Below are 27,939 nucleotides of genomic sequence, written 5' to 3'. Positions count from 1 at the left end.
TACCATAAGGAGCAGTACTACTCTCTGGCGGCCGTAATCTTGGGACTAACTACTAATGTGAAAAGCCATATGAACGCAGGCATGAAAATTCAACACACGAGTTTCTAAAGTCTACCTTTGAATTTCACAGGAAAAGAACATATATACTTGATCAACAGTTGTTTTTGTTTTTTTCTTTACTTGAAACAAAAAATGAAAAAGAAGATCATCGAGCAAGGCAATATCTAAACATTTTCCATCATGAGCTGACTTTGACTAGTGGGCTAGAATTAGAATAAGACATGCAGGTCGATCGGGGCTGTAATTTTCCTAGAAATGGTTAATTAACTTTATTGAAAGGTCCAGTACTTCCAATATTATTTTTTTACATGTACTACGTACTAAAATTAAAGAATCTTTTAAATCAATGAAGACTTGAAGCTCAATTCCCACACAAGTTTTGGAAATTATCAGTAACTTAATTAGTAACTAGTACTACATATAGTCAATTATATATTTGTATAGTTGAACCGATCGATCCAATGGGCATGGACTTCGGATCGATAGGGATATAACGCGTAGATTCTAGGGCGATGTTGCGAATTATCTCTATCCGAATTCGACCGTCCAATAAATACATCTAATTGAAGAAGATCTCAATTTTATCATACCAATAGGGACATATAATTGAAGAAAATGATCATATATACCTATAATATGATTTGCCAGGGCAGGAGTATCATGACCAATATTGGCCAAAATTGGCAAGGCCTATAGCTAGTACATGCAAGAGGATCAGATCAGCATGAACTATAAGGAATTAGCAGGCATCATGCATTAATTAGACACGTACGTACGTACAAATTATATTATATGATCACTAGCTAATTATTGGATTGCGTAATCTGCGGGCCGGCTTTCATCCATATTTAATTAATTAGGAATAGCTACCAACAACGTCTCTAGCTCTACCCTGCATTATTAATTAGGTTTGATCAACCGTATTTAAACAGCTGACGCTTGGCAATTAATATAATAAGGTTCTTTAATTAATTTGTTTCTTAAATTAGCTTTTGATCATGACATGAATTGCTTGTTAACAACCTACGGTTATATATCATTATCTAAGCTGGCTGCATTCTTTTACATATATATCACATTCTTCATGAAGGTCATAGATTTTAAGAAGCTGTCCTTATACTTGAGTATTAATTTTAGAGAGCATTGACGAGTCAACAATATTCTTATATATATTTTCAAAGGAGTGGGATGAATTAAAGGAGGAAAGAACCAAAGAATATCGACATGCATGATAGAAACACACACACATATATATATATATATATATATATATATATAGTTCGACAGAACTACATGACCACAGCTAGCATTGGCAAGCCGAAGATCAGTACCTTACAGTTAAAAGTGGAGATGTCTTCAGAACTTTGGAGAGATTGATCAAGGTTACTGAAGAGATCAAAGTATTAATGGCAGATAGCACTGTTGGCAGTCTGCTTGACAAGCTGCTTGCTCGCTTTGTTGAAAATGAGGTGCAACTCTTGAGAGGGGATCCGGAAGACGTTCTGAATCTGAGAGGAGAACTAGAGCGTATGAGAGCTTTCCTGAAGGTTGCAGATGCGTTGGAAGAAAGTGACTTAGAATTCAAAGTGCGGGTTAAGCAAATAAGAGAGATCGCTCATGAAACTGAAGATGCTCTCGATGAATTCATGCTAGTTCTTCAAGCACATGATCATGCAGATGGATTCTATGGGGCTTTCCACAAATTATCTTGTTGTATCAAGAACATTAAAGCTCGTTATCGTATTATTTCTGAAGTACAAGCCATCGGATCCAGAATAAAAAATCTTTGCCAAGTTCACGGGAGTCTGCTTCCCAGATTCACAAGAATCAAACAAGGTTCGGGCTCCACGAGTGCAGAAAATACATGGCAAGACCGTCGAGGCGATGCTCTTCTTCTAGACAAGACTGATTTGGTGGGGATCGATGAACCTAAGCAGCAGCTAGTGGAGTGGCTGGTGAAGGGTGGCAATAGACGTGAAGTGGTTTCTTTGGCAGCAATGGGAGGAATGGGCAAAACTACGTTGGCAAAGCAAGTCTATGATGATGAAGAAGTGAAGAAACATTTCAAAAGGCGCGCTTGGGTCACTGTTTCTCAATCTTTCAAGATAGAAGAACTCCTCAAAAACATGATTCGACACTTCTTCAGTGTAGTCAGCAAACCAGTTCCAGAAGGATTGGACGACATGAACAACGACCGGCTGAGGAGAATAATCAAGGACTTGCTCATGAAAAGCAGGTACTTGGTGGTTCTAGATGATGTGTGGCACTTGAATGAATGGGATGTTCTCAAATATGCCTTGCCTAACAACAACTGTGGCAGCCGAGTAATGCTCACTACACGTAATGCTGGTGTGGCCTCCAGTTCCTCTTCCGGTGTGGAATCTGTAGGTAAAGTTTACAACTTGAAGCCTTTGTCCCCAATGGAATCTTGGGATCTTTTCTGTAAGAAAACCTTTCAAGGGAATGCATGCCCTACTTATTTGAAGGTTATCTGTCAAGATACTTTAAGAAAGTGTGAGGGACTACCCCTTGCAATTGTAGCAATCAGTGGCGTTTTGGCATCAAAAGACACCCGTAGGATTGACGAGTGGGATGTCGTTGGCCGTAGTCTTGGGGCTGAAATTGATGGCAATGACAAACTGCAGGATCTGAAGAAAGTACTTTCGCTGAGTTTCAACGACTTGCCTTACTACCTAAAAGATTGTTTCTTGTACTTGAGCATCTTCCCAGCTGAGGACTATCGGATCGAGCAAATGAGGCTGATTCGGTTATGGATAGCGGAGGGATTAATCGAAGCCAAAGAAGGGAAAACACTGGAAGAAGTTGCAGAGGACTACCTCAACGAACTCTTGAATAGAGGTCTTTTGCAAGTGGCATCCGTAACCAGTGATGGAAGGGTCAAAACGTATCGCGTCCATGACGTGCTGCGGGAGATAATTGTGTCAAAGTCTAGAGATCAGAACTTCACCTCCATTGCTAAAGATCAGAACGTGATGTGGCCGGATAAGGTTCGACGCCTATCTATACATAACACACTGCAAAACGTACAAGAAAACAGGTCTGTTTCTCGACTCCGTTCTTTGTTCATGTTTCGGGTGGTAGAAAAACTGAACATACAAAGCTTGTTTCCTGGTGGTTTTAAGCTGCTAAATGTTTTAGATCTGCAAGAATCACGTCTAAAAAAGTTTCCAATTGATGTTCAAAACCTGGTTTATTTGAAATATCTAAGCTTGAAGGGCACCAAGGTTAAAACCATTCCAGGAACTATAGGGAAGCTTCAGTACCTAGAGACTTTGGATCTTAAGCATTCCCGCGTCACTGAACTGCCTGTTGAGATCTTGAAGCTCCATCGACTTCGACATCTCCTTGTATATCATTTCAAACTTGAGTCTTACGAATATTTTCACTCTCGATATGGTTTTAAGGTCCAAGGCAATATAGGAGCTCTACGATCCCTACAGAAGCTCTGTTTCATAGAAGCAAATGGCGCTATAATGATGGAGCTAGGGAAACTGTACCAACTAAGGAGGTTAGGCATTGTAAAGCTGAGAAAAGAAGATGGGAAATCTCTATGTTCATCTCTAAAAAAACTGACCAACCTTCGTGCGCTGTCTCTAACTTCAATAGAGGAGGAAGAGATTATTGATTTGCAGCACCTTTCTTCTCCGCCTCCATTGATCCAGCGGGTGTATTTGAGAGGACGTTTGGAGACATTACCTCCATGGATACCATCACTGCATGGACTGGTCAGATTGTATCTGAAATGGAGTAGACTGAAGGAAGATCCACTTGTGCACCTTCAAAAACTGCCCAATCTTGTACACCTGGAATTACTTCAGGTTTATGAGGGAGACACGTTGTATTTCAGGAAGGGTGGGTTCAACAAGCTTAAGGTTTTAGGCCTTGACCAATTCAATGAACTTAGATGCGTGCAAGTGGAGGTGGGAGCAATGCCTTGTGTTGAAAAGCTAATTATCCAGCGGTGTGAATTGCTGAAGATGGTGCCGTTAGGCATTGAATATCTGACCAAGTTGAAAGTTCTTGAATTTTTTGACATGCCCGAAGAGTTTATCAAGACTCTTAGTCCAGATGTAAAGGATAGTGATTATTGGAAGGTAGCTCACATCCCAGAAGTCTATTCTACTTACTGGAGAGAAGGTGGATGGGAGGTCAATACTTTGGATCTTTGTGATGGAGAGAATTCTCCTAGGCCCAGTGCTATCACCACAACAAGCCATGACCTTGAATCACGTTGGAAGTGAAAAAAAAAACAAAAAGAAAAAAGAAAGGATAAAGAAAAAAGAAAAAAAAAGACTGTAAATATTATTTGTACTTGGATCTAGGGGAACCTGTGGTTGAGAAGGTGATCTACAGTGGTGGAGGCTGCATGCTTGAAGCTAGCTTGTGTTTCAGAAGTTGTATATATGTAAATTAGCTCTAATAGTTGGATAACAGATTACCTGCAGTACAGTTCAGGCAGGCTGCAATGCTTGGCCGGGGCTCAGAGGTTACTTGTGGTTCAAGAGGACAATGATGGTAAGGGCACGCACGCACGCACCCATGCATGCACGAGACCAGGTAGTGAATTAGTGCATGGTGGTCTTGTAAATGATTTTGCGTATGTGTGTGTGTATATATATATATGTGTGTGTGTATATATATATATGTGTGTGTGTGTGTGTGTGTGTGTGTGTGTATACATATATATGTGTGTGTGTCTCCAACAGTAATGTGAAACACAGACATACAGTGTACACTTGTAAAGATTGTAAATGCTCATTATCGTTTGTCATGAAGATCGCAGATAGGCCAGAGGGTGCATAGATATTTTTTGCAGCCACAATTAATCGACAACAAAATATAAATACTAGAAGCTAGCAATTAAATTAAACCGAAGACTCTGTGAACATATATGCAGAGGGGAGAGATCATTCTCCTTTGATCATATCTAGCCACCAGTATTTCCCAAGGAATTGATAAAAACCATTATGGATTGGCGACAATGTTCTTTGTTTCTTTATTTTTTTTAATGAATATATTATATAGAGGTCACGATCAAAGAAACCATCAATAAATAATGATCTTTGTAGTATAGCTAGCTCGGTTGAAATTCTTCACAATAATAGGAAAGATTTTGGCTCCATCTGATGGAAAAAGAGGAATTTCATGGAAGGAAAGCTACATCCCTTTGTCTCATTCATGGAAAAAGAGGAATTTCATGGAAGAAAATACTTTCCCACCAAAGAGTCATTGGTTCTTTCCGATTAGTTCACTTGATTCTGATTTGAACGGCCTATTTAATGGTGAAATGTTTTCTTTTTTCCAGATTCATAATAACTAGCTACTCATCAACCCTTAAAACTCTTGAATTGAACAAATGAGGACCTTTATATGATGAGCTCGGGATGCAGATATTCAGTATCCTCATCTCCAACCCACATCCGTAACCTGATGTAGGCGGGTATAATATCATCCTTACCCGCCCGGGTTCAATCCAAGCAAATAACTGCCCTAACTGACCCAGATGTCCGGGTTTCGGATCGGATCGGAAAAAATTCAGGTACGGATGCAAACCCTTAAATATAGGGGAATAATTAGCTGACTATCATGTATTAATTTCCTAGTACTGAAGCTGGTGCACGCATGCAGCTTGTGTTGAAAAAGATGCCACACTATTGTGTATCATGTTTTGGTGCTGGCGTCACATGCTCAAGCTGTTCTAACCTTCTTTGTTAGGCTCTCACTAGATTAACTTTGCAAAGCCGATGCATCATGTTTTGATAGGATTTTGTATAGTAGGCTATTTTATTTTGATTTAAAATTAATACATTTTGTCTTATCCAAAAAAAAAAAAAAAACAATAGTAATCATAAATGATGGAAATATTTCATCTTTCAAACATTTTCTTAAATATTATTGTAAAAAAATGGAGTGGATTTATTGTGCTAACAAAGACTATATATACAATCAAGCTAAAAGGTTGGGATAGATTAATAAAATAAAATAAAATAAATAAAATGAAATAATGAGATGATTCAATAGAATACAAAGAAAATGCATTAGAGATTATATAGGCTATAGATGCTTATCACAAAACTGACAGAAAGATGGTGGTAACATAGGGTTAAAGAGAGAGCTGCATCAAGAGATTAAGGTAAACTATCTGGCCCAGTTGGAATCCTCCACTTTATAGACTTGAATTAAATTTTTGTTCAGTATTCAAACTGTAACAACAAAAACACATAAAACTAAAAAGTACCCTTTGTTTTAAATCGATGAAGGATATTATTACCTATTCACTTTACAACAAAGAAGAAAGTAAAAAAAATTCTAAAAAGAAAAATTGATAAAAGGGAAAGACCTACTACTCTATATATGATGTAAATGGATTGGCAGGATTGCTGCCTGACCATTTATGGCCATTTTCTAAAAGAAACAGTTTCCCCCAAACCTAAACCAGTGTTCCATTTCTACCAGTGGGTTTGAGGAAGAAAGGATAAATATGATAAACACTTCTTTACAATGAATGATGGAACGAACCCTACAAGCTACAATCAGCAAGCACAATGGAAAACAGAATTTCCAAGGCACTTTGCTTTATTGGCTATCTTTCTAACGCCTGTTTCATTGTTAGAGGATCTAAAACTACCAGGAGACGAGTGGATTCTGTCCATGAAATTAATCTTAGGGGCATCAAGAATTGCCTTGGGCAATGATAATGCATACTGCATACCCCATATTGAGAGTGGCCTCATATATATAAGAGATCTGAAGTGCCCGTCCACTGTCCATCCCTCCGGAGTCTGGAACCAGTATCTGCAAGTGACAGAAAAGGAAGATGTCTCAAATTAAATACATATAGAGCCTATCAGAGAAGATAAAACAGCCCCCTAACATATGCAGTTTCAAACTGTGAGGTCTTTGCATCTTACATGGGATACTGACAGGTACACATTGCATTATGTTTGGCGGAGGACAGAGCACACACCCGAGTTCCAACCAAGGATAATCTACCCAGGTTGGACTTCTAACAAAGGGCTGTTTTAAGTTGTACAGGTTCAACATAAATGGAAAAGGCATTGTATGGTCAATTGTTAAGCAATATCAGTATGGTTTTCATATAAACCAGAGAGGAGTTACATCTGGACCAAGGCTGACCAAATTTTCAGAAAGCACCAAACAGCCCTAAACTTGGCTCAAAGAGCTGATTTTGGCTGGCATTGTATAATATTTGCAGCTTCGTGAAAATTTCCATCTCCAGTTCAGCTAAAGTAATATAACACAAATCTCTACCCTGTTTAATATGTCATAGTTTTTTTGATAAATAATATGTCATGGTTATCAGTAGGTAATCGCTGTTATCATTGTTGGTCATCCCACACCACAAATATGATCAAAACGAAAATATTGATATATTTGATCAAGTTAACGAGGCATCAAATCACATGCAAATGATTAAGGCACATGCAAGGAACTTACCCATATCCTTCTTCTGACCAGCCTGCAATAAAAATACCTTCAGCAGTTTTAAATGCCTCCTCCTCCATTCCAGCTAAGATCATTGTAGCTGCCACTCCATAGGTGACACCAGTCCATATTTCACGTGATTGCATGCAAGACTCATCCACCTTTCCACTGGGATGCATCCCATTTACAGCACCCATTCTGCCTCCTTTAACTTTCATTACATTGAAATCAAAGATTTTCTGAAGAGAATTTCTTACTTTGAAATCATCAAAAAGTGAAGGCAACCCTGAGGATGCTGTATACCATTGCCCTGCCAGTTGATCTGCTTGTATGGATTTACTGTTGCTACTTGAGCCACTGTCATAGTTAAAATAAGAACCATTCCATAATTTTTCCTCAAATGATGGTTTGGCCTTCAAAAATTTGCTTTTGCACCTTTCGGCAAAACTTCTGTCGCCTAGTTCAACAGCCATCGCAGCTGCAGCTTGGAGTGCAGCAAGCCACAAACATCCACAATAAGCACTCACGCCGTGCACTGTCCAAGCATCGTATGTTTGATCTGGGAACCCATCATTCTCAATGAGACCATCATCGTCCCGATCAAACTGTTCCATATATTCCATGGCAGCACGAACTGCTGGCCAAACATCAACACCAAATGACATATCCCCAGTTGCAGCGAAGTCTCTATACACCTGAAGCACAAACTTTGGGTTCAGATCCTTCCATTTGCTTGTATCATGAATATTATATGCATTCATCTCATTCCACGGATCATGTGTTCCCAGATCATGAGGAATCGCTCCTCTAACCTTACGAATTCCACAATTCCCCTCTGCCAGAAACTTTACTTTTCTTCCATCCTCAGATAACACAGCCTTCGCAAAATCACGTTGAATATTGAGTTCAATCTTAGGAAACAGCTCAAGAAGAGCAAATGAAGCATAGAAGTGTACGTCATATGTGCACCACATGATGTACTCCACACCTTCCAAGTATAGGAACCTTCCAACATCATCACTTTCATCTGGTGGGTCCGGCAATGTGAGGGGCCGCAAAGGGTGATTGGAATGTCCCTTCTTCACAGGAACCACTGCAGCATCTTCACAAGAACAGTTTGGAAATACATCTTCATCTTTGTCTTTTAGTTCAGTACCAGTTTTAGTATGCTGAAAAACCGAGTCTTTTCTGCTGTCCTTAGCTTCAGTTACTCTGACATCAGTATTTTCCACGTCTACTAATTGATGCTGATCATTTCTCATGTTTGAAGAAGAAGAGTCTGTTAAAAAAGATTAAAGCAGTCTGTTATTTCTGACAAACATGTAGCCACAGGCAAAAGACATTGCTAATAACATTGTTCTCAGGAAACCACATTCTCCTAGTAAAATATTAAGATGCAAAAGATAGCATAGAAGACTACCAATCCAGACTGTTCCACCAGCAACCAGGAAGTACAGCTCATTAAATAACGTGAACTTGTACCTGCAAATATGGGACAGAGCATTATGTATCTACCATGAAAGAGTAAAGAAATCAAGAAAAAATAGCAGAGTCAAAATCACCAATTACTCGAGCGAATCACTGGGACAAGATTTGCAAGCCATAAAGACCCAGTGCTATTGATGTGATTTTGAGACCCATTATGTGGAAGTTGTGGAGTATTTGTTGAGAATAAGCATACCAAGGGTGCCCAAGAGCTCACCAAACATGAAAGGTTCCTTGTAGGCACCCGAGACAACTTTTGGAATTATAAAAGATTTTGGCACAATTTATACATCGAAAGATTTGAATGTCCAACATCAAGACTAAAAAGGCTTCTGCTGATGGGCTTCTGAAGCCTTTCACAAATTTATAACACCAAGGGAAATTTTGGTAGAAAATGATATTAGTTTGACTAGTATTACCATTCTGGAAGCCTTTCATCATTCAGGACAGGACTTTGCCAATTCTCTATCTCTTCTTCCCACCGCTTATAATCTGTTCAAGATTTCAAGATAATATCATGTCATAAGACGCATAGCATTCTCAAACATACATCACCCTTGGGAAGCTTATAACAAAAATGAAAAAGAGCAAACTACATTATTTCAGTAGCTTAGTACTTAAACACAGCAAATGGTGGCCTGATAATAGGGCCTGGCTTCAATAGAATATGGAACAGATCTAAACCAAAAGATACATACTAGTTAGTGCATCATGCACCAAGTTCAAGGCGGCTCTTTCAGATGTGCCATAAAATTTTGTGTACCTCCTACAACCAAAAAGGGAAAAAGAAAAAGAAAATCAAACAAAAGAAAGATGAATATGCTTAGGAAATAATTGTCACACAAAAGACAATGACACAATTTCCAATCATTACACACAAGGGAGTGCAGAAATTCACCACTTGATTTTAAACTAGCAAGTACCTATAACATACTTGTAAATATTAATTATTATGAGCCTGAAAATGTACACATCTTTTCTCAAACCTTTCTACTCAAAATATTTGAAAAGGTCAAAACACAACTTCTTAAATTACCACTGCAATCATAGGCAAGTTGGTAATATCCGATTTAAGAGAAGAGTTTCAAGTGTAACTTACCAAACACACAAACATGTACATAAAGACCAGGTAAAGGAGAGCATAATACCTATGGTATGAGCTTCCCTTCAAAAATTTTACTTTTGGAGATGACCATGCAAGAGCAAATGCGACGGTGCACTTCCCATGAGCTTCCACCCATGTAGAGGCTGAAACTGCAGCGCAAACTGCCTCTCCAGGTGAGGAGGGAATGCTTGGTCCAGAACTGAAGTTAACTCGATCAAACTGACCATCCTAAAGATACAGGCAATAGAGTTAGAGTGAATTCTTTCAAGCATTAAAACCTTAGAGTCAATACTCAATCACAAGCTTAAAAATTGTAATGAAGTTGTGACTTCTACATACGCGGAACCTTAGTAACCGAAAAATTCAAAAGTAATTGAGTATGGCCACTATGTACTCAGTTCCAAGCTCTATATGGAAAAAATGACCAGAGAACTATAGTGACTCCTTATGAAAAAAGAAGGCGCAAAGAAAAGACGCATACCATCCCCAGCCCCTGGCTGAAAAGGAAAACAATAACGAACAATTACCTTGGCCATTCTATCCCACATGTCCTTTGCAGTAATGCAACTTCCTTCAGACAGCCCAAAAGAAGGAAGAACAGTCACGTTCACATTCTGAGTTTCACATGCAGCTATTGCAAAAGTAACAGGTGGATTGCCTTTCGCAGTCCTGCAACATTGGCATAATCCTAAGAAACAATTGAAATCTAGTCACAGAGTTAACTAGTTCATTTAAAAAAAAAAAAATAGACGATGTTGTGAATGACAGTAACTTCAAATCTTCCATCTAATAATAATGTTTCTCCTTGAGCATATAGCATATGAGCAGAAACAAAAGTTTCAAATAAACACAGAAAATAGAAATTATGCAAAATACAACATTGGTTGAGCAAGACAACAAAACAAAAAGGACGCAGACACCAAGAAATATGCACCTTAATAAAAGAGCCACAAAACAATCACCTTGACCATTCCCCAACCAAAGGTAGGGTATTTTTCCAGAGAAGTTGCCACACCTACAAAGAACCATCTAATGCCTGCATCCTAGATGGCATCACCAATCCATTTTACATGTACATCACATTCAACGCTCTTTTTATTTTATTTTTTTATGACGGGAACCACCCCATGGCAAAGTCCTTAGGACTCACCCATGGAACCTAAACCCCCGGGGAGACTAGCACAGAAACCCACCGCCATGACCTCCCACTTAAATCGCAGTTTGATCCCAAGTGAATCGAACCTGTGACATGGGGCTCATGCACACAAGTTCGCCCTTACCACTTGGGGCTACCCATGGGTGGGTCAACACTCTTTCTAATTGGAACTTACTGCCCGAAACTAAAAGATTATCTCTTGCTTTATGTTTTCTATTGTTTCAAAATGCATATGCACTAGTCAAATAATTTTATTTCTCTTAGCTTTCAAGCTTCCAAAATATTTAGCAAGTAGAAACCATACAAACAGATAGGGGGTTTTAATTGCCTGTATAAAACAATGCAGGAGTTTCGAGATGCTGACAATGACATATAGGAAAAAAAATAAAAATAAGAAGGCAACTATCTCACTTACTCTGACTTTCTAACCATTAGTGTTCTGAAGATATAAAAAGGCTTATTTTTTAGATTTAAATAAATTTCCAAGAGTAGGCAAATCTTTTAATGCCACCGATAAAATAATATAACTAATTCACATATTTCCTAGATATTGAGATATTGATTTTAAGTGAGTCATTAAAATTCAAGTCCAAATGTCTACCAAAATTGCCGCATATAGGATAATAATTTTCATAAGGACTGTATTTTTTCCCCACAAAAAACACCCCAATGAGTCAAAACAAATCCACGTCCCAAGTGCCTTAACCTGCTCAAGAAATCAGGCTTGAGGTGTAAAACTGCGTTAGAGGTGGTTGAATCAAGAGCAAGGCCTAGAAGTCGTGATGACTTCCAAAATTATGCTAACATTTTTTAGTGTTTCGATCATTTTATGACTTGTTCAGAACAAGGAGTGCCCAAAACACCAAAGCGGCCTAATATATTAATACACAATCTCATCAGGTGTCTGCCATGAATAAGATAGTAAAAGGCAGATGCCGAGTAGAGCTTATTCAGATGCTTTTATATTATCTGCTAATTCATTCCTAATATGTCCTTAAAACATTTGAATCTATCTAAATTAGATTGGTAACATAACTATTTATTTTTCTTACTCTACTGATTTCAGCTATTTCTTCCCTAATAACTTACTACAAAGACCGTAGATGCAGACCTCATTTATTTTTGTACTAGGCATATTTTTTTTTTTCTCTTGATAGGGCGCTATAGTCTTCCCCTTGTCCCCCACCTCCTCTCTCTCCCATTGTGTTTGTGCGTTCACAGCACTGGGGGTGTTTCTGTTAAATACCTTGCCCTCACTTAATGTATGAAAGCATTGAAATAATCAAGAGAAATATGCAAACCAACCGTCATATATAGCTATTAAGGTTTTATGACTTGCTTGTGATGTAGAAGTACGCCAGAGACTCCATCTTCGCCTCTATCAAAAGAAAGAGAAGAAAGTAAAAAATATATACCGATAAGATGCAGGGAACATGAAGGAAAGAAATAAACTTTTTTTAGCACATGTACTCACATAAATGGTTCATTAACATGATCTCCTGAAAGATGCGAGATGCCACCAATTGAATTCTGCAAAGGAGGAAACCATGACTGAATATCCAAGAAACCATGCTATACCTTTTAATTGCTTGGATTAAGGGTAACGAAACTCTGGCAACAAGAAGTAATCTTACCTTCCACGTAAATAGAAGGCTGACTTTAGCCCTTTCTCGACCAGTGTTAACCAACTGCAGCAGGAAAAAGTACCAGTCTCAAAACCAGTAATCAAAATCACCAAAATATTACTTATCAGAAAATGCACTAAACTGTCCCTTAAACAGTGAGTCACAAAGGTCATCAGACTACTCATTGTTGGCTTTGTATACAGGTTGCTGAGATGAGTAACAGGATTTGATAGAAATATTGAGGACCGTGAACAAACAATGGAGGAGCTCAATAGAATTTAATGGGTTAATCTCCAGATTTTTTTTATCGTTTTCTAATTCTAGATAGGTGACTATCTTATATACATCCTGTAAACATGAGTGCGCCTTTTGCACTTTTCAATGAAATTTATACTTATATAAAAAAATGTCTTTGGCTTTATCTACAGTCTGCTAAGATGAGAGGATTTACTCATAACTTTTATGACAAGAGCTTTAATGCAAACAGTATACATTATTTTATTGGTAATTTACAAAGGCATCCGGTTGGTCTTGAACCAGCGACCTCAACCTCCAACTTGTTCTTTCAAGTTTTGAAGATGCTTCTTGAGTTAGAGGCTCGCTCGCTGATGCAAATTGTTGGTGGCAAATTCAAGTTTAAATTATAAAACACATTATATTTGCTTGCTTGAGAAACTGGACAACCAGACTTGAATTAAAAAGCACATTTGATTACAGCACAATTACCTACTCCACATCAGTAACCATTCTTTTTCTTTTTTAAAAAAGGACATCAGTAACCATGCTAAATAGCATGGACACTGTTTTCAGGTCAAGGAATGCAAACAAATAATTGAATGAGATATTCCAAAAGATTTACATGGAAAGGGATCGGGCATATAGATAGGGATGATAAAATATTAATGGAATTAACGGAAAATAAAGATGATAAAATATTAATGGAATTAATGGAAAAAGATACGACATTTTGTAGTATTTTTTAAATCAGCAACGGCCTATTAAAAAAAACCCAGCAATGGCCTATTAAAAAAAATCAGCAATGCATATTATGACAATACTGCATATTGTTTTGATGCGACTGAGGGCAGTACTCAAATAAAACCGTGTGACAGCAGTCATATGAGATGCATTTCTTGTGAGATACACCTATTCTTTCACATGTATGAGCATACATCATTGAATTACTAAAACTCCAACCACCTACATAAATAGATGCTAGAATTTAGAGAGAGTTTAGCTCTTGCAAACATCTTTGTGGTTATGGAGCTAGGATCCATGTCATTAAACAGTAATCTGAGATGAGAAATTGAATAAACATACTGTGTAAACAAACACAGCAGTAGGAAGACTGCTATCCTTGTAATTATGTGGCATGAATGGTGATATTTGTCGACAAGATATTTTGAGTTCTGGGTCTGGTTCACCTACAAGAAAGGTGTTAATCAAAATAAGAATCCAAGATAAAAATATATTCCATCCCCCCCCCCCCCCCTTGAAAACAAAATGAACAATGTCCAAAATGTGACTCCCGCACATACATTTTTACTCAATGCCTCAAACTCTAAAATAAAGTTTCAGTGTCAGTTACCACCCTCCGTCAAAAATAGCCAAAATACATATAAAAGATGAAACTGCACATCCACCACAATTGAAAGACAGAGCTTTAATTTTAAGGTATTTTTGTCTTTTTATATATATGCCTATCCAAACTAAAGCAATTTCAAGTGGAGACAAAAATTGCCATTGAAACTTTAAAATTTGGTTGAAGTTGTGAGTCAAACGTTTATGGGGTGTATGCAACAATTGAGTGGTAGTTCATGCAGCAAAATGAAATTACCTAAGATATCTGTACATACAGCAAATAGAAACAATGGAGTGGAATGTTACCATCATATATTGTCCATGCTCTTGGAAACAAAGCGTGGTATGTGGAATGCTGACCATTTAAATTCCAGCCCCACGATGATATACCCTGATCACCAGATTTCCTGTCAGTGCATGAAACTAATCAGTAACAGATCTAATTTCCGCTTTTAAACCTCTAAATCAGAGGAAATGAGTGGATTCATACATTCTTTCTTCCATTCTTCCCTCACTCAATAATAAACCAGAGAACAGTCGCTCTCAGTCATGAAGTTAAAAAAAGGATCTTCAGAATCCATCTAGTAGAGGTATTAACTCTTAATGGCATCTCCATTAGAAGTCAAGGACCTTATAGTTGATTATTGAAATCTGCCAATGTCCACTTAATTTAGATCACTATCGAACATTCATCTACAATATATATCGCTCTCCTAATAACGAGAGAGTGCCAAGACTGCCTTTTCATGCCTAAAAGGGCAAACAGATTCCCAATTTAACAATATGATCAAAAGGCATAATTATAATTTTGTTTTGGCAGGTCTTACGTCAGGTTATCTCCAAACCATTTGACTAGTCAATATCCATAGCGACACACACAATCACTTAGGAAGATCCACGGGATCATACTAGGGGAATAAGTTAAAACTTATGTAGGAGCATCTGTACATAAGCATGTAAATTCAAATCATGTCAAACTAAGAGCATTGGGACTGAAATATTGCAATAACCTGTAAATTCAAATCATGATTGCTTTGATAAAGTGTTTAAAACTTAATGATTTTTTCTTACCCCAGCCCTTCATGTTGGCCTGGAGCCAAAACGGATGCAAAATTTTTGTTCCCACCATCTCTTGATATAAAAATCTGAAATAGCAAAAGAACAGAGTAGAATCAGAAGTAAATTCATGGTTCCAAATCCACATGCCAACTTTGCACAGTAGGACAGGGATCTTTTGCTTCTTCCACAGCAACTAAGAGGACATACAAATATCAGTCTTTATAAATCAAGGTTCTCTTTATCTAACTGAGTGGGGAAATCATTACACTTTCCTAATGTTTAAAATCCTAACATGGTCCTTTGTTGGAAATAGAACAAATGAGAAGGCCCTTAACACATTCAATTTGCCTAAAGTGTGGTGATAATTGACGTCAAAAAGATAAGATGATTTCTCGTTTCTCCACCCTTCTGCTTCCCATGTTAGGCTTGGGCTGCATAACTAATAGACTTATTTAACCGATTGTTGCTCCAGTGGTGTTGCATCTATGACAATGAAAATAAGAGTGGTAAGAGACCCATGACTTATTTGTTTTGTAATTTTATCACAAGGCAGAATAGTTTCCAGATGATCTTAGAGTTCAGCCTGCCCTGTGAAGCAGTGATATCCCATTTTGAAGCCAACAATAATTGCTTGGTTCCTTGTGCAAGACTGACTAAGCGGCTGTTGCTCATTCTTACTGCTAACAGTATTCAGTATCCAGCAACTATCTCACTTATCTCATTTCATTTTTCTTCTTTTGCTTCAGAATATAATTAAATGGCATACTAAACTCTTAAAATGTAAACTTTCACCAATAAGAGAAGTATGAGGCCTCTGATCACACATATGCACAAAGAGAGAGGCACAGAGAGAAAGAGAGGAAGGTTATGAAGAAACAAGATCTTTTGGTGCATGCTTAGCATCTTTCTGTCATAAATACCATAACTTTTTTGCTTCATCATATATCTACATATAATAGCTCTCAGTATTTAAATTTTTAACAGAAAATATCTCGTTTCACATTTGATTCAGTTCACAGTTAGCGACAATGATTTTACGGAAGCACTTCAACTCATAATATGCTTCTTATCACAATAGACTAAGATCTATGAACTACCAAACTATTTTCAGTTATACGCTCACATAAAGAGTTTACTGCATGCAATTCTTATCTGAGATGGCATGCAAAAAATACATAAAAAACCATGGCTTGTAACACCAGATAAGTAGAGAATGTCAAAAACACAGAAATGTCAAAACGTACGGATCATATATATCTTGAAAATAGAAACCTCATGGCAAGTAGATGAGGCTAAGTCAGAGCATTACCGAGAATTGATTTTCCATGACAGGTGAAGGTTCGCATATACCAGGAACAATTTGCCATTGCCTAAAGTCCCCTCTAAAACCTCTAGATATACTGCCACTCCTGTGATATAAACAGAGGTAGATCCTCTATGATTAATAAACGTTATTACAAACAAGAAATGAAGCATTATACTTTGATACATCACATACCCCATCCCTCCAAGCGGAACCCCTTGAGATGCTGATGGCTTGCAACTTTCTCGAGTGAAAGGATCAATAGGTGCTTTCTGCAGAGATAATACCAGTCGCAGTTCAGGTTTCTGAAGCTAAGTTTCAATGGTCTAAACTAATGTAAAAACATTTCTTTATTCGTTCATTGGACTTTGAACATTAAGGAGGTCAAATAGATCTAACATGAATGACCTCTCCATTAAGGAAAAATAGAAATTACCCTCCCATGTGAAGCCTCTTCCCTGACATAGGACCACAATCGTATACCTAGTCGAACCTTGAAATTCAAAATTAAAAAATAGTGAGTGGGACATAACTGGGAAAGGAAATTGAAAATCTATATAAATATAGGATAAGCTATGCACAAGATTAAATATTGCACACATCTGTTTCCACAATCAGTGAACTAATAAGAAAGAGAACAATCTCTTACCATCCTTATTGCGTCCATAAATGTGACACTAAATTCTTTGAGAATATTAGCGTGGCTATTTAATCTCCTCCTCCAGGCTTGTTCCGGTGGGGCAGAACTATCGAAATCAAACTACAAAAAACACTCGCAGAAAAAGAAAAATTAGTCAACGTACAATATTAAAACCAGATATCCTAAATACAACAATCAACTTTCATGTAATGGACAATAATTGTTTTGACAAAACCAATGTACCACTTATGAAGTGCATCACTACAATTTAAATCGCACAGCAATCCTTCTAAGTGGATATTGTTTCTTTTCAATTTCTATCTATCTGGTAAATAAAGCGAAAATTCTAGTTTTCAAAGTCTGCATTTTCTTTTTTCATTCTTAAAGTTTCTCAGCAACCAAATAGAGTCCAATGAATATTAGAAATTAATTTTTGAAAAAAAAAAAAAAATGCAAGCGACATAAAAGCTTACCAACTGCAGAGTGTTCCTGCTGATATACTCCTCGGGCGGCCATGAATTCTTTCTACAATGGAACAAATTCCCACTAACCATGTCGACTAATCCTCTATAATATATATACCACACAAATATTTTTCAAAAAACTTGCGCAATCCCAACCAAAGTACCAAAAAACTATAAAGCTCAAGTCTCAGACAAAACCCGTCTAAACTCCCCCCACAAATTCTTCTCAGAAACGCGATTATAAATACCACTCGACTTCCTTTAGCTCCAAACAACAACGATCAAAGCGTACAAGGGAAAACCAAGGAAGTTTGCTTCGACTTCGAAACAAAGATCATAAATGTGATTCCTCCATTTGTCTGTGCCTAAATATACGAACAACAGTCTCGATCACACGATCCGAAAAACTAAACTATCCTCAAACCTTCGGAGCCGTCCGATTCGATCCGATCCGATCCCAAAACACCGAAATTCAATCCACCGAAACGTCAAAAGAGGACCGAATATATCGGGATTCGACTTAGAGTAAAAGGAAGTTAAGAACAGAGGGAAACAAAACAAAACAAAACAAAACGTTGATAGTAATGAAAAGGAGTCTCGAGTAATTATGAATTGATTGGTCGGATGGACATGGGCATATAGTATCGAAAAGCGCTGTCGTGGCGTGGCGTGCACAGGATCCGCCGCCTGTAACTTTGAAGCGTCTGAACACCGCCTCCGGGATCGCCAGGTGGCGCTACGCTCTGCTCTGCTCTCTCTCTCTCTCTCTCTCTCTCAAAAGAATAGCTTTCACTGTCTAAATATTTTGCGGTGTCTGTTTCTGCTGGATCAAGAGCGGGAGAGAGCGAGAGAGTGAAAACTGAAAAGGTATTGAATGTATATACTCCTGTTGTTGGTCTATTTCAGACTGAGATTGCTTACTTTCTTTATGTTTTGATTTTTCAATAAATAAAAATAATTTATAAAAATAAAAAATAAAAAATTATATTTTCAAATATTTATATAAATAAAAATAAATTTATAATCCGATAAATTACGTTAAATCATATCAATTTATTTTTATTTTTATTTTTATTTTCTTTGTTCTTTCTTCCTGGGCCACTACTTTTAAAAGGTACCAAAATGATATTATTTTAGTACGGTACCGAGGGGGTGACGGTGGATTGTTGGGTGGGCGCAGGACTACCGAATATAAATATGGTCGGCTGTGCATTGGATCACTACTTTTTTATATTTTTATATTTTTATAATTTGTAATTTACTATTAAAATAGATTTGTATGATGATGATGATGAGCAGTAAAAGTGGTGTTTGGGTGTCGACGATTGTGCCGCACAAATAAATAATTGATGGCGGTGGTTTTGTAGTTATTATGTAGTTTAGACTACATGCAAAGTGGTCATGGTGTGGACTATTACTTCCCATGCCCACGGCCATCCATTTTGGACCAAAGCTTCAACTTGAGACTTGAAAGGGCAAAATCCACGCTACTCTGGGAGATTGAAGATTCTATAAAAGTAGGCTACTGTGTCAAGCTCCCTTCAGCCCTTCACGTCATTACAGCAAATTAAGGATTGATTCGAATAATGAGATAAGATTTTTTAAATAAAATATTTTTTTTTAATATTTTTTTTTTTTTTTAATTTTTAAAATTTAAATTTTTTATTATATTTTATATAAAAATTTTAAAAAAATTATAATAATTAGATAAAATAAGTTGAGAGTATTTCTATATCTAAACAATATCTATTTATTTAAAAATACATATATATATTTTTTAACGAAGGATTACATGATGCTTTTTTTTGCTTTTTTTAACTTAAACTTTAAAAAAACCATATATTTGTCACATGATGAAATGATATATGTTATTTTTAATGAAGGATTACATGATGCTTCCACTCCACTCCATATTTAAAAACTCCAGAGATTCTGAAAATCATTTATTAATAGTTTTAGAGTAAGCATATGTATGGAATTATTCTAACTTTATCATATAATAAAATATCATTAAAACTTATTGTAACGATATCACCTCATTTATATTCCGACATTAGCATGAATGTATATGCTTTGGGTTATAATGATGAATAAATGCTGGCATGGGGGCTTTTTTAGCATCACAAAGCTAATTAACCTTATAGTTGTGGGAAGGAATTTAATTGTAGAAATTCTCAACTCATCTCAACTCATCATTACAAATTTTTTAAATTCCAACATAAAATATAATAAAAAATTCAACTTTTTTAAATCCTAAAATAATAATAATATTAAAAAATAATATTCTAACAATATTTTATCATCTCAACTCAACTCACTTCAACATCCAAACGTAACCTTAAGCTACGTTTCGAACACAAATTTATATCAGTCAAATTAATTATTGATGAGATGTATTATTTTTTAAATTTTTTATAAAACAATAAATTTATTTTAATTTATTTTATATATTTAAATATATATATTAAATTATTTACATTTAAACGCATCTCAATAAAATTTATAAAATATTATTATTTATAAATCAACCTGAATCATTTAAAATTATCTCAACATTCAAATGCATCCTTATATTTTATAAAAATAAATGCTTGCCCATTAAGTTTACATATTAATGTAGTTTATGTAATTTTTTAGGGTGTAATATCTTCTTTTTAAAATTTTTAAAATTTAAAATTTTTAAAATTTAAAATTTTTAAAATTTAAATTTTTTATTATATTTTATATAAAAATTTTAAAAAAAATTATAATAATTAGATGAAATAAGTTGAGAATTTTTTTATATCTAAACATTATCTATTTATTTAAAAATACATATATATTTTAATGAAGGATTACATGATGCTTTTTTTTGTTTTTTTTAACTTAAACTTTAAAAAAACCATATATTTGTCACATGATGAAATGATATATGTTATTTTTAATGAAGGATTACATGATGCTTCCACTCCACTCCACTCCAGATTTAAAAACTCCAAAGATTCTGAAAATCATTTATTAATAGTTTTAGAGTAAGCATATGCATGGAATTATTCTAACTTTATCATATAATAAAATATGATTAAAACTGATTATATTATAAGCAATTTTAATTACAGGATATATATATATATATATAATGTCATAATGTAACGATATCACCTCATTTATATTCCGACATTAGCATGAATGTATATGCTTTGGGTTATAATGATGAATAAATGCTGGCATGGGGGCTTTTTCAGCATCACAAAGCTAATTAACCTTATAGTTGTGGGAAGGAATTTAATTGGAAAATAGCTCTCGATCGAGTTGGTGTGTATGTCCAATCTATCTTATATAGCTAGTTTGCTTTGCGTGGCTTCAAATAATGAGGTTGATATATCGTATACATTTAGCAATATGCTTTTGTTAAAACGTTGGTGTAGGTGTTTGGAGGGGCCCCCGACCAGACCATGCATTCAAGATCGCATTTGGTCGCAATGAAGGCTTGTAAATGCCACTACTGGGTTTCCATACTTAACGCGTGGCTCCGGTGTTTGTTTTGATGCGTACAAACCGACGGATGTCGGTGAGAAAGTTGTTAAAATCGAAATTCTTAAGCTACGTTTCGAACACAAATTTATATCAGTCAAATTAATTATTGATGAGATGTAATGTTTTTTTAATTTTTTATAAAACAATAAATTTATTTTAATTTATTTTATATATTTAAATATATATATTAAATTATTTACATTCAAGTACATCTCAATAAAATTTATAAAATATTATTATTTATAAATCAACCTGAATCATTTAAAATTATCTTAACATTCAAACGCATCCTTATATTTTATAAAAATAAATGCTTGCCCATTAAGTTTACATATTAATGTAGTTTATGTAATTTTTTAAGGTGTAATATCTTCTTTTTTATTATAAAATAAATATAAATTCAACATATAAACTTCTTTACATAAGATTTGTGTGTAAACCTAACACACTTCTCTTTTAAAATTGAATGGACTTTTTATTCATCATCTTTTTAACTATCAATTTTTCATATTTTTTTGTATGTAGCATTTAATGGTTAGAAAGTTTGGTATTAAAATGTAAGAAAATTCAACAAATTATGCTATTAGCTTAGTCCTATCCCACTATAATGATGTGACATAGCCCATCAAGTTTTAAAATTTTCTTTTAAAAATGTAAAGAAAGGTCAAATGGAGATAATAGAAATAAATATTTTGGATAGATAATTATAGAGTAATGCTACCTAATTTATATCACTCACTTTATCTCCTTGATGTGGCATCACAATGTAGTGCCATGCAACATATTAAAAAAATTAAAAAAATAATCAAAATATATACTAAAAGATGAAGACAAAAATGAAGGAGTAGGTGTAGATGAGGATGATGGTGCGGGTGAAGAAACTGTACCTACTTGATTCACAGAAGATGGGTTAGAATGAGATTGAAGAAATGTAAAGAGATGTTGACATTGCTCTTGAGAAAAAGGAAAATGTGGAACCGAAACCGAATCTGAAATTGATTGGCTAGCAGTGGCCTAATTAGTAGTGGAGTTTCTAGGTTTTGCCTTATATCTAGGTGGATAACCATGGATTTTGTAACATTTATCAACCGTGTGACCCAATAAATCATAGTGTGTACAATAAGGGCGTTCTTTGCGAGTAACAGATTGCTTGTTGTTCTTGGGGCCAATAGATCCTTTCATAGAATCATGACTACTAGAATCACGGTTATTAAACATAACAACAACTTCGTTGGAAGGTAAAGAGTCAGAAACAATTTCACATTGTTTTTCCTCTTGAAAAATAAGAGAAAAAACTTTGTTTACCAGAGAAAACAGATCAGAAAGTAAGATCCGACTCCATAAATGAGCATAAGACTCATTGAGTCCCATTAAGAACTGCAAAACATAATCCTCTTGTTGATATTCAACAATCTTTTTCACAACACCACATGAACACGGAGGCATGGAGCGAAAATGAAACATCTCTTCCCAAAAACTTTTCAATCTAGTGAAATAAGAACTTACGGAAGATGTTTCTTGGATCAAGGAGACAATAGCTTTTCGGATCCGAAAAGTACGGGGCTGATTGCTTTGGGAAAATCGTTCCTTGAAATCATTCCACATATCTTCAACCGAATCGATGTAGATGATAGAAGAAGCAATTTCCTTTGACAAAGCGTTGAGTAACCATGACAAAACAACTGTATTACATCATATCCATGCGTGATACATTGGATCAGTTTTAGAAGTCATCAACAGAGCACCATCAACAAAACAAAGTTTATTTTTTGCGATAAGAGACATAGAATGGATCGATTCCATGTGAGATCATTATCTCCATTCAGTGGTTGGGAGACAAGAATGGCTCCAGAATGATCACCACTGTGAAGAAAGTAAGGATTCAAATCATCCTCATGAGAATGGCGTGGAACGGCAGAAGAAGAAGACGAATCGTCGATGGGCATAATGAACCGTCATTGAGTTAGGGTTAAGTCTGATACCATGATGGAGAGAAAATTTTGGGAGACTTGTATTATTTGAAACTGTACAAATGAATGAAATACACGAAATATATAAAGGAATACAACTAAGGTACATAGTAATTGGCGAGAAAAAAAAAGAAAAAAGAAAAAAAAGGTACATAGTAACTGAAGTGCACGTGATTACATGTGATGATTAGATTAAAATTAATATCATATACATTTGTAATATGGTTGGTAGCCTTAATCCCACTTGATCTTAGGGGTGCTACTCACCCTTCAGACGGGCCACCCGATCCCGCCCCCACATCTCCGTCGCGGTGGGTGGAGGGGAGGGTTGGGCCCTAGGGTGGGCAAGTGTCCCTGTCTAGATGCCAGGAGCGGATTGCTCCCCACGATCATCTACACACCCCCACCCATCACCCCACTCTTGCCAGGCAGGGTTTGGACAGGCGGTGGGCACCCACCCCTATTCGATCTCCTTAGTCTTTTTAAGCTCACTCCATGACCGAATTGACCCAATCCCCAACAGCCATGCATAGTCAGGCCATGTATCCCATGGCTATAGTGCCAAATCTCTATTCCATCGATGGACTATTTTTCTATCTTCATGTATTGTCGACATATAAGCACCATGGGTTGCCGACGATGGTTCATGAATTTTTTGTTGACCCTCACCAAAATGCTTTAATATATAGTTGGTGAAGAGCCAATAGTTGCCTAAAGGAATCTTTGGGAAGTTGAAAACAATTTTTTCAAATTTTCTTTAGGGTTCCAGTGATGATACTAAGAAGCGTAAATAGGTCTCTTGGCGGAATATTTGTTTCCCAATAGAGGAGGGGGGACTTGGTATTCGTAATTTGTCCGAGGTACTAAGCTCATTATTTATGAAATTTGCTTGGAAATTGTTGAATGGTGGTTCCCTTTGGTCAGATTTTTTTCGGTCTAAATATGTGGGAAGTTCCAATATTAGTTCATTGATTGGTGGATCCAGAGGGTCTCGGTTTTGGCGAGGGGTCATTCAGGCTCTCCCTTTGGTTTTATGTAACTCTAGATGGTTGGTTCGTGATGGCTCTTCGAGTTTTTGGTTTGATAATTGGCTGAGTGATGGTGCTATTGTTGAGCGAAATATGGAGGTGGGGGATAGAGAAATTCAAATCCAAGATATATTTGATGGGGCAGAATGCCATGTCCAGATGATACATCAGTTGGTGGATGAGGACACTATCAACAGAATTTTCAAGTTCACATTCGTGAGGGATCGGATGTTTTGGTAGGGAAACATTCCATAGATGGTACTTTTAATACTAAATCAGCTTGGAATATTGTGAGATCTCATGGGAATATTTGCCCTTGGAAGAAATGGCTATGGCATGCTACTATTCCTAAGAAAATGTCTTTCTTATGTTGGTGTGCACGACGTAGAGCTATCCTGGTAGATGAGGTAGTTAAGAAACTTGGTATCCCAATGGTTTCAAAATATCATTGTTGTCTTGCTTCCCAAGTTGAGTTTGTGAATCATATTCTATGTGAGGGGGAGGGTCCAAGGAAGGTTTGGAACTATTTTGTAGCTATTTTTGGAATTCAAATGCCTTCTACAAAGGTTTGGGAGGGTTTGATGCATTTATGGTGGTGCCGTGCTTCGCAATCTTCACAAGTGTGGTGGTTACAAGATATTATTCCTATCTTTATTTCTTGGGCACTTTGGCGAGCTTGTTGTGCGGCTCGTATGAAGGGGTTGAATTTTGAGTGGAAGAATGTTATTTGAATGGTTAAAGGTTTTATTTTAGAATCTTTGAACATGGTGAGGAAGTTCAAAAAGATAGGCCCTCATGACGCCAGGGTTTTAACAGGTTTAAACTGTCCTATAGTGGCTTTGGAGAGTAGAACGCCTAGATATGTATCGTGGGAGTTGCCGGAGGAGGGGAGGGTGAAATTAAATGTTGACGGGGGTTCTTGCGGTAATCCTGGCATGTCCGGTGGAGGAGGAACTGTTATGGGCAAGCCACAAATACTATTGCGGAGTGTAGAGCTGTAATTGATGGCCTTCAGATGTGTAAGAATCTTGGGTTGAGGAATTTTATGGTAGTCGGATTCTAGTGTGATAGTGGGATGGTTTGTCTTAGGTGTCTGTAATTATTGGTACCTTTGGGGTTTTTGGGAGGAAGCTCAATGTCTTATTAGAGAGCTTAATGTCAAATTTACTTGGGTGTTTAGAGAGGCTAATATAGCAGCGGACTTTTTGGCCAAACTTGGTGCTAGTGGCAAGTCTATGGATTTTTTAGGGGATGATGTTGGTACGGGAAGGCTTAGTGGTATTTTACATTTGGATAGTTGAAATTTTCCCTATATTAGATGTTTGTTTTTATGGGGTTGGGTATTGTTTTTTATTGGGATGATTTTGTTACCACGGAATTCTTCCGTCATAAGTGAGGGTTTTATTAATAAATTTGGAATGAGGTCACTCATAGACAGGTGATCTTCATCTCTTTTAAAAAACAAAAAAAAAAGATGAAGAGCTAATAGTTCGCATCTTATCCTCCCAAGACAGTCAACCAACAACCAACATGTTGTTTTTAATATCGCTCGCCTTCCTTTTGGTCATATGAGAAGATAACTAGAGTCTTCTACAATTATAAAGATTAACATCTCCTACAATTATTTATTTAAGGATAATAGTAGGCTTATTATTTTCTACCACATTTTTTACTATTTTTTTTAATTTTTTATTATTATTTTCTCTTACCTAATAGTTAAGGAAGTGACTATTAAGGAAGTTGTATATTTTTTAAATTTTTTCTTAATAATTAAGGATGTTAAAAAAAATACTTATAATAAAAATAAATAAAATTTTCAAATATGCTATAGAGTAATAAATAAATAGTAAGAAGTAATAAGTCTATCATTATCCTTTATTTAAATACTTTTTACAATTCTAAGAGAAACAGACACAGTCAATCTAATAACTTTAGAAAAGATATCTATAGGAAAAAAGCATTTAGATGAAAAATTATGGAAAATCCTAATCTATATTTAATCATATCATTAAATTTATTTACAAACAATCCACCAGGTAAAAGACAAAGAAAAACGTACGTACAACATGACAACAACATGAGAAACACAAGAGCAAAGATACTAAGCCATGTCGATCGACATGACAAACCGCATGATCTTACTTTTATCTCGTCGTCAAGAACCTCATGAATGCTACAATCATCTCTACCCAGTCGCCAGTCGCCCCTATAGTCCTTAATATAATAGACAAGAGTGGTCTCATCAATCTAATGCAATCGAGCTTGTCTGTCTTGCATGCTTCATATATCGCCCTAATCCTTGATCTTTTGTAAAGTCATGAACTAATGTTTGAAAACGAAGACTAATTCGTGGACAAAACTTTGACGGGTGGGCGTCAGTGATTGGCTTGAACAATGGTCTCTTATGATGGGCTGGTTCAGCCACTGTTTTATGAACACGTGTAGTGTTCATGTTGTCGACATCAGATTAATAATTAGTAGAAAATTATAACGGCATGGATACGTGCTGCATGATAGTCAATGAACATGATTAATGTTCCCATGGAAAAATTCACTTTCTAGATCTCAATTTATACACGACGTACACGACGTTATATGTACCAGCTTAAATTTCACTGGCATGGCGTTGTGAATTAAGGCAATCATGCCAATTACTTAGATCAGATGAAAATCTTAAAATTTAAAATATAATTAATATTTTTTAAATAAAGTGATATAATCTCATTAATTGATAGTAAAATAGTTATGACCATATTGTTCATGTCATGATTCCTATCACCACGACTGTAATTTATCTGATTTGTTTCAAAAGTTTAAATTAATAAAAAAATATAAATTTAATTATATGTTAATTAGACCCATCACGTGTAATATTTTAATTAAATGATATGAAATATAGAGTCTAAATTCAAACTCCTTTACGTTAATATCATTAAGTTATATTTTCACTCATCTCAAGCTAATGAAAACAAATAAATTTAATTATTTAAATCACAATCTTAACATTTATAAGAGCATTATATATAAGTAGTACGCGTGCCAAAGTAAGGCTAATTTTCTTGAATACATTATACAATATACATCAAACTCGTCAGTTTCACAATATTTTTATAATAACACAATTTGTCCTCTCTTCGAGGATGGTCAGCCGAATAAGGCTAAACAATATTAATTTTTTATTTTTATTTTTTTTAGAAGGAACGTACGGCACTTCTAGAGTTCTTCAAAAGAAAAAATATATTCATCATTCATTTTCTCATCATCTCATAATATGACATTAGATGATAAGTTTATAAGTGAAATATAATAAATAGTCTTCAATCATTTAATGTCACATTATGAAATGATGGGAAGAATATGAGAATTGAGATAATGAGTAGCATTATTCTTCTCAATGTCCAAACTTCAAATAGTTAAAATTTTGAGAGAGGATTTAATTAATGGGTGATGCTACAGACACCGTTCACTCTTCCCATTGTT

At 35.8% G+C, this 27,939-nt stretch overlaps 3 protein-coding genes across 3 annotated transcripts; 1 reads left to right on the top strand and 2 right to left on the bottom strand.

Moving 5' to 3' along the window:
- The first annotated feature begins 1,466 nt into the window (after positions 1-1,466).
- On the top strand, positions 1,467-4,322 carry LOC108984056 (disease resistance protein RPM1-like). The gene has a single exon (XM_018955884.1). It carries the CDS (start codon positions 1,467-1,469, stop codon positions 4,320-4,322), a length of 2,856 nt encoding a protein of 951 aa, XP_018811429.1.
- A 1,981-nt stretch (positions 4,323-6,303) lies between these two features.
- On the bottom strand, positions 6,304-18,826 carry LOC108984055 (non-lysosomal glucosylceramidase-like). The gene is made up of 18 exons (XM_018955882.2): positions 17,955-18,826; positions 17,491-17,601; positions 17,278-17,334; positions 17,037-17,113; positions 16,848-16,947; positions 15,551-15,624; positions 14,786-14,886; positions 14,219-14,322; positions 12,908-12,961; positions 12,748-12,803; positions 12,613-12,651; positions 10,645-10,786; positions 10,161-10,345; positions 9,711-9,778; positions 9,432-9,504; positions 8,948-9,009; positions 7,540-8,806; positions 6,304-6,876 (listed from the first exon to the last, which is right to left on the bottom strand). Exons 1-18 carry the CDS (start codon positions 18,033-18,035, stop codon positions 6,615-6,617), a joined length of 2,913 nt encoding a protein of 970 aa, XP_018811427.1. The 5' UTR covers positions 18,036-18,826; the 3' UTR covers positions 6,304-6,614.
- A 3,649-nt stretch (positions 18,827-22,475) lies between these two features.
- Positions 22,476-23,407, bottom strand: LOC118348894. Its single transcript, XM_035691451.1, has 2 exons — positions 23,245-23,407; positions 22,476-23,143 (listed from the first exon to the last, which is right to left on the bottom strand). The coding sequence occupies exons 1-2, from the start codon at positions 23,405-23,407 to the stop codon at positions 22,476-22,478; spliced, it is 831 nt and encodes a 276-aa protein (XP_035547344.1).
- Positions 23,408-27,939: the final 4,532 nt, after the last annotated feature.

This window comes from Juglans regia, chromosome 7 (genome assembly GCF_001411555.2).
Source record: "Juglans regia cultivar Chandler chromosome 7, Walnut 2.0, whole genome shotgun sequence".
Lineage (NCBI taxonomy): Eukaryota > Viridiplantae > Streptophyta > Magnoliopsida > Fagales > Juglandaceae > Juglans > Juglans regia.
The sequence above is the reverse complement of the archived record's forward strand: the minus strand, read 5'-3'. Positions and strand labels throughout refer to the sequence as shown.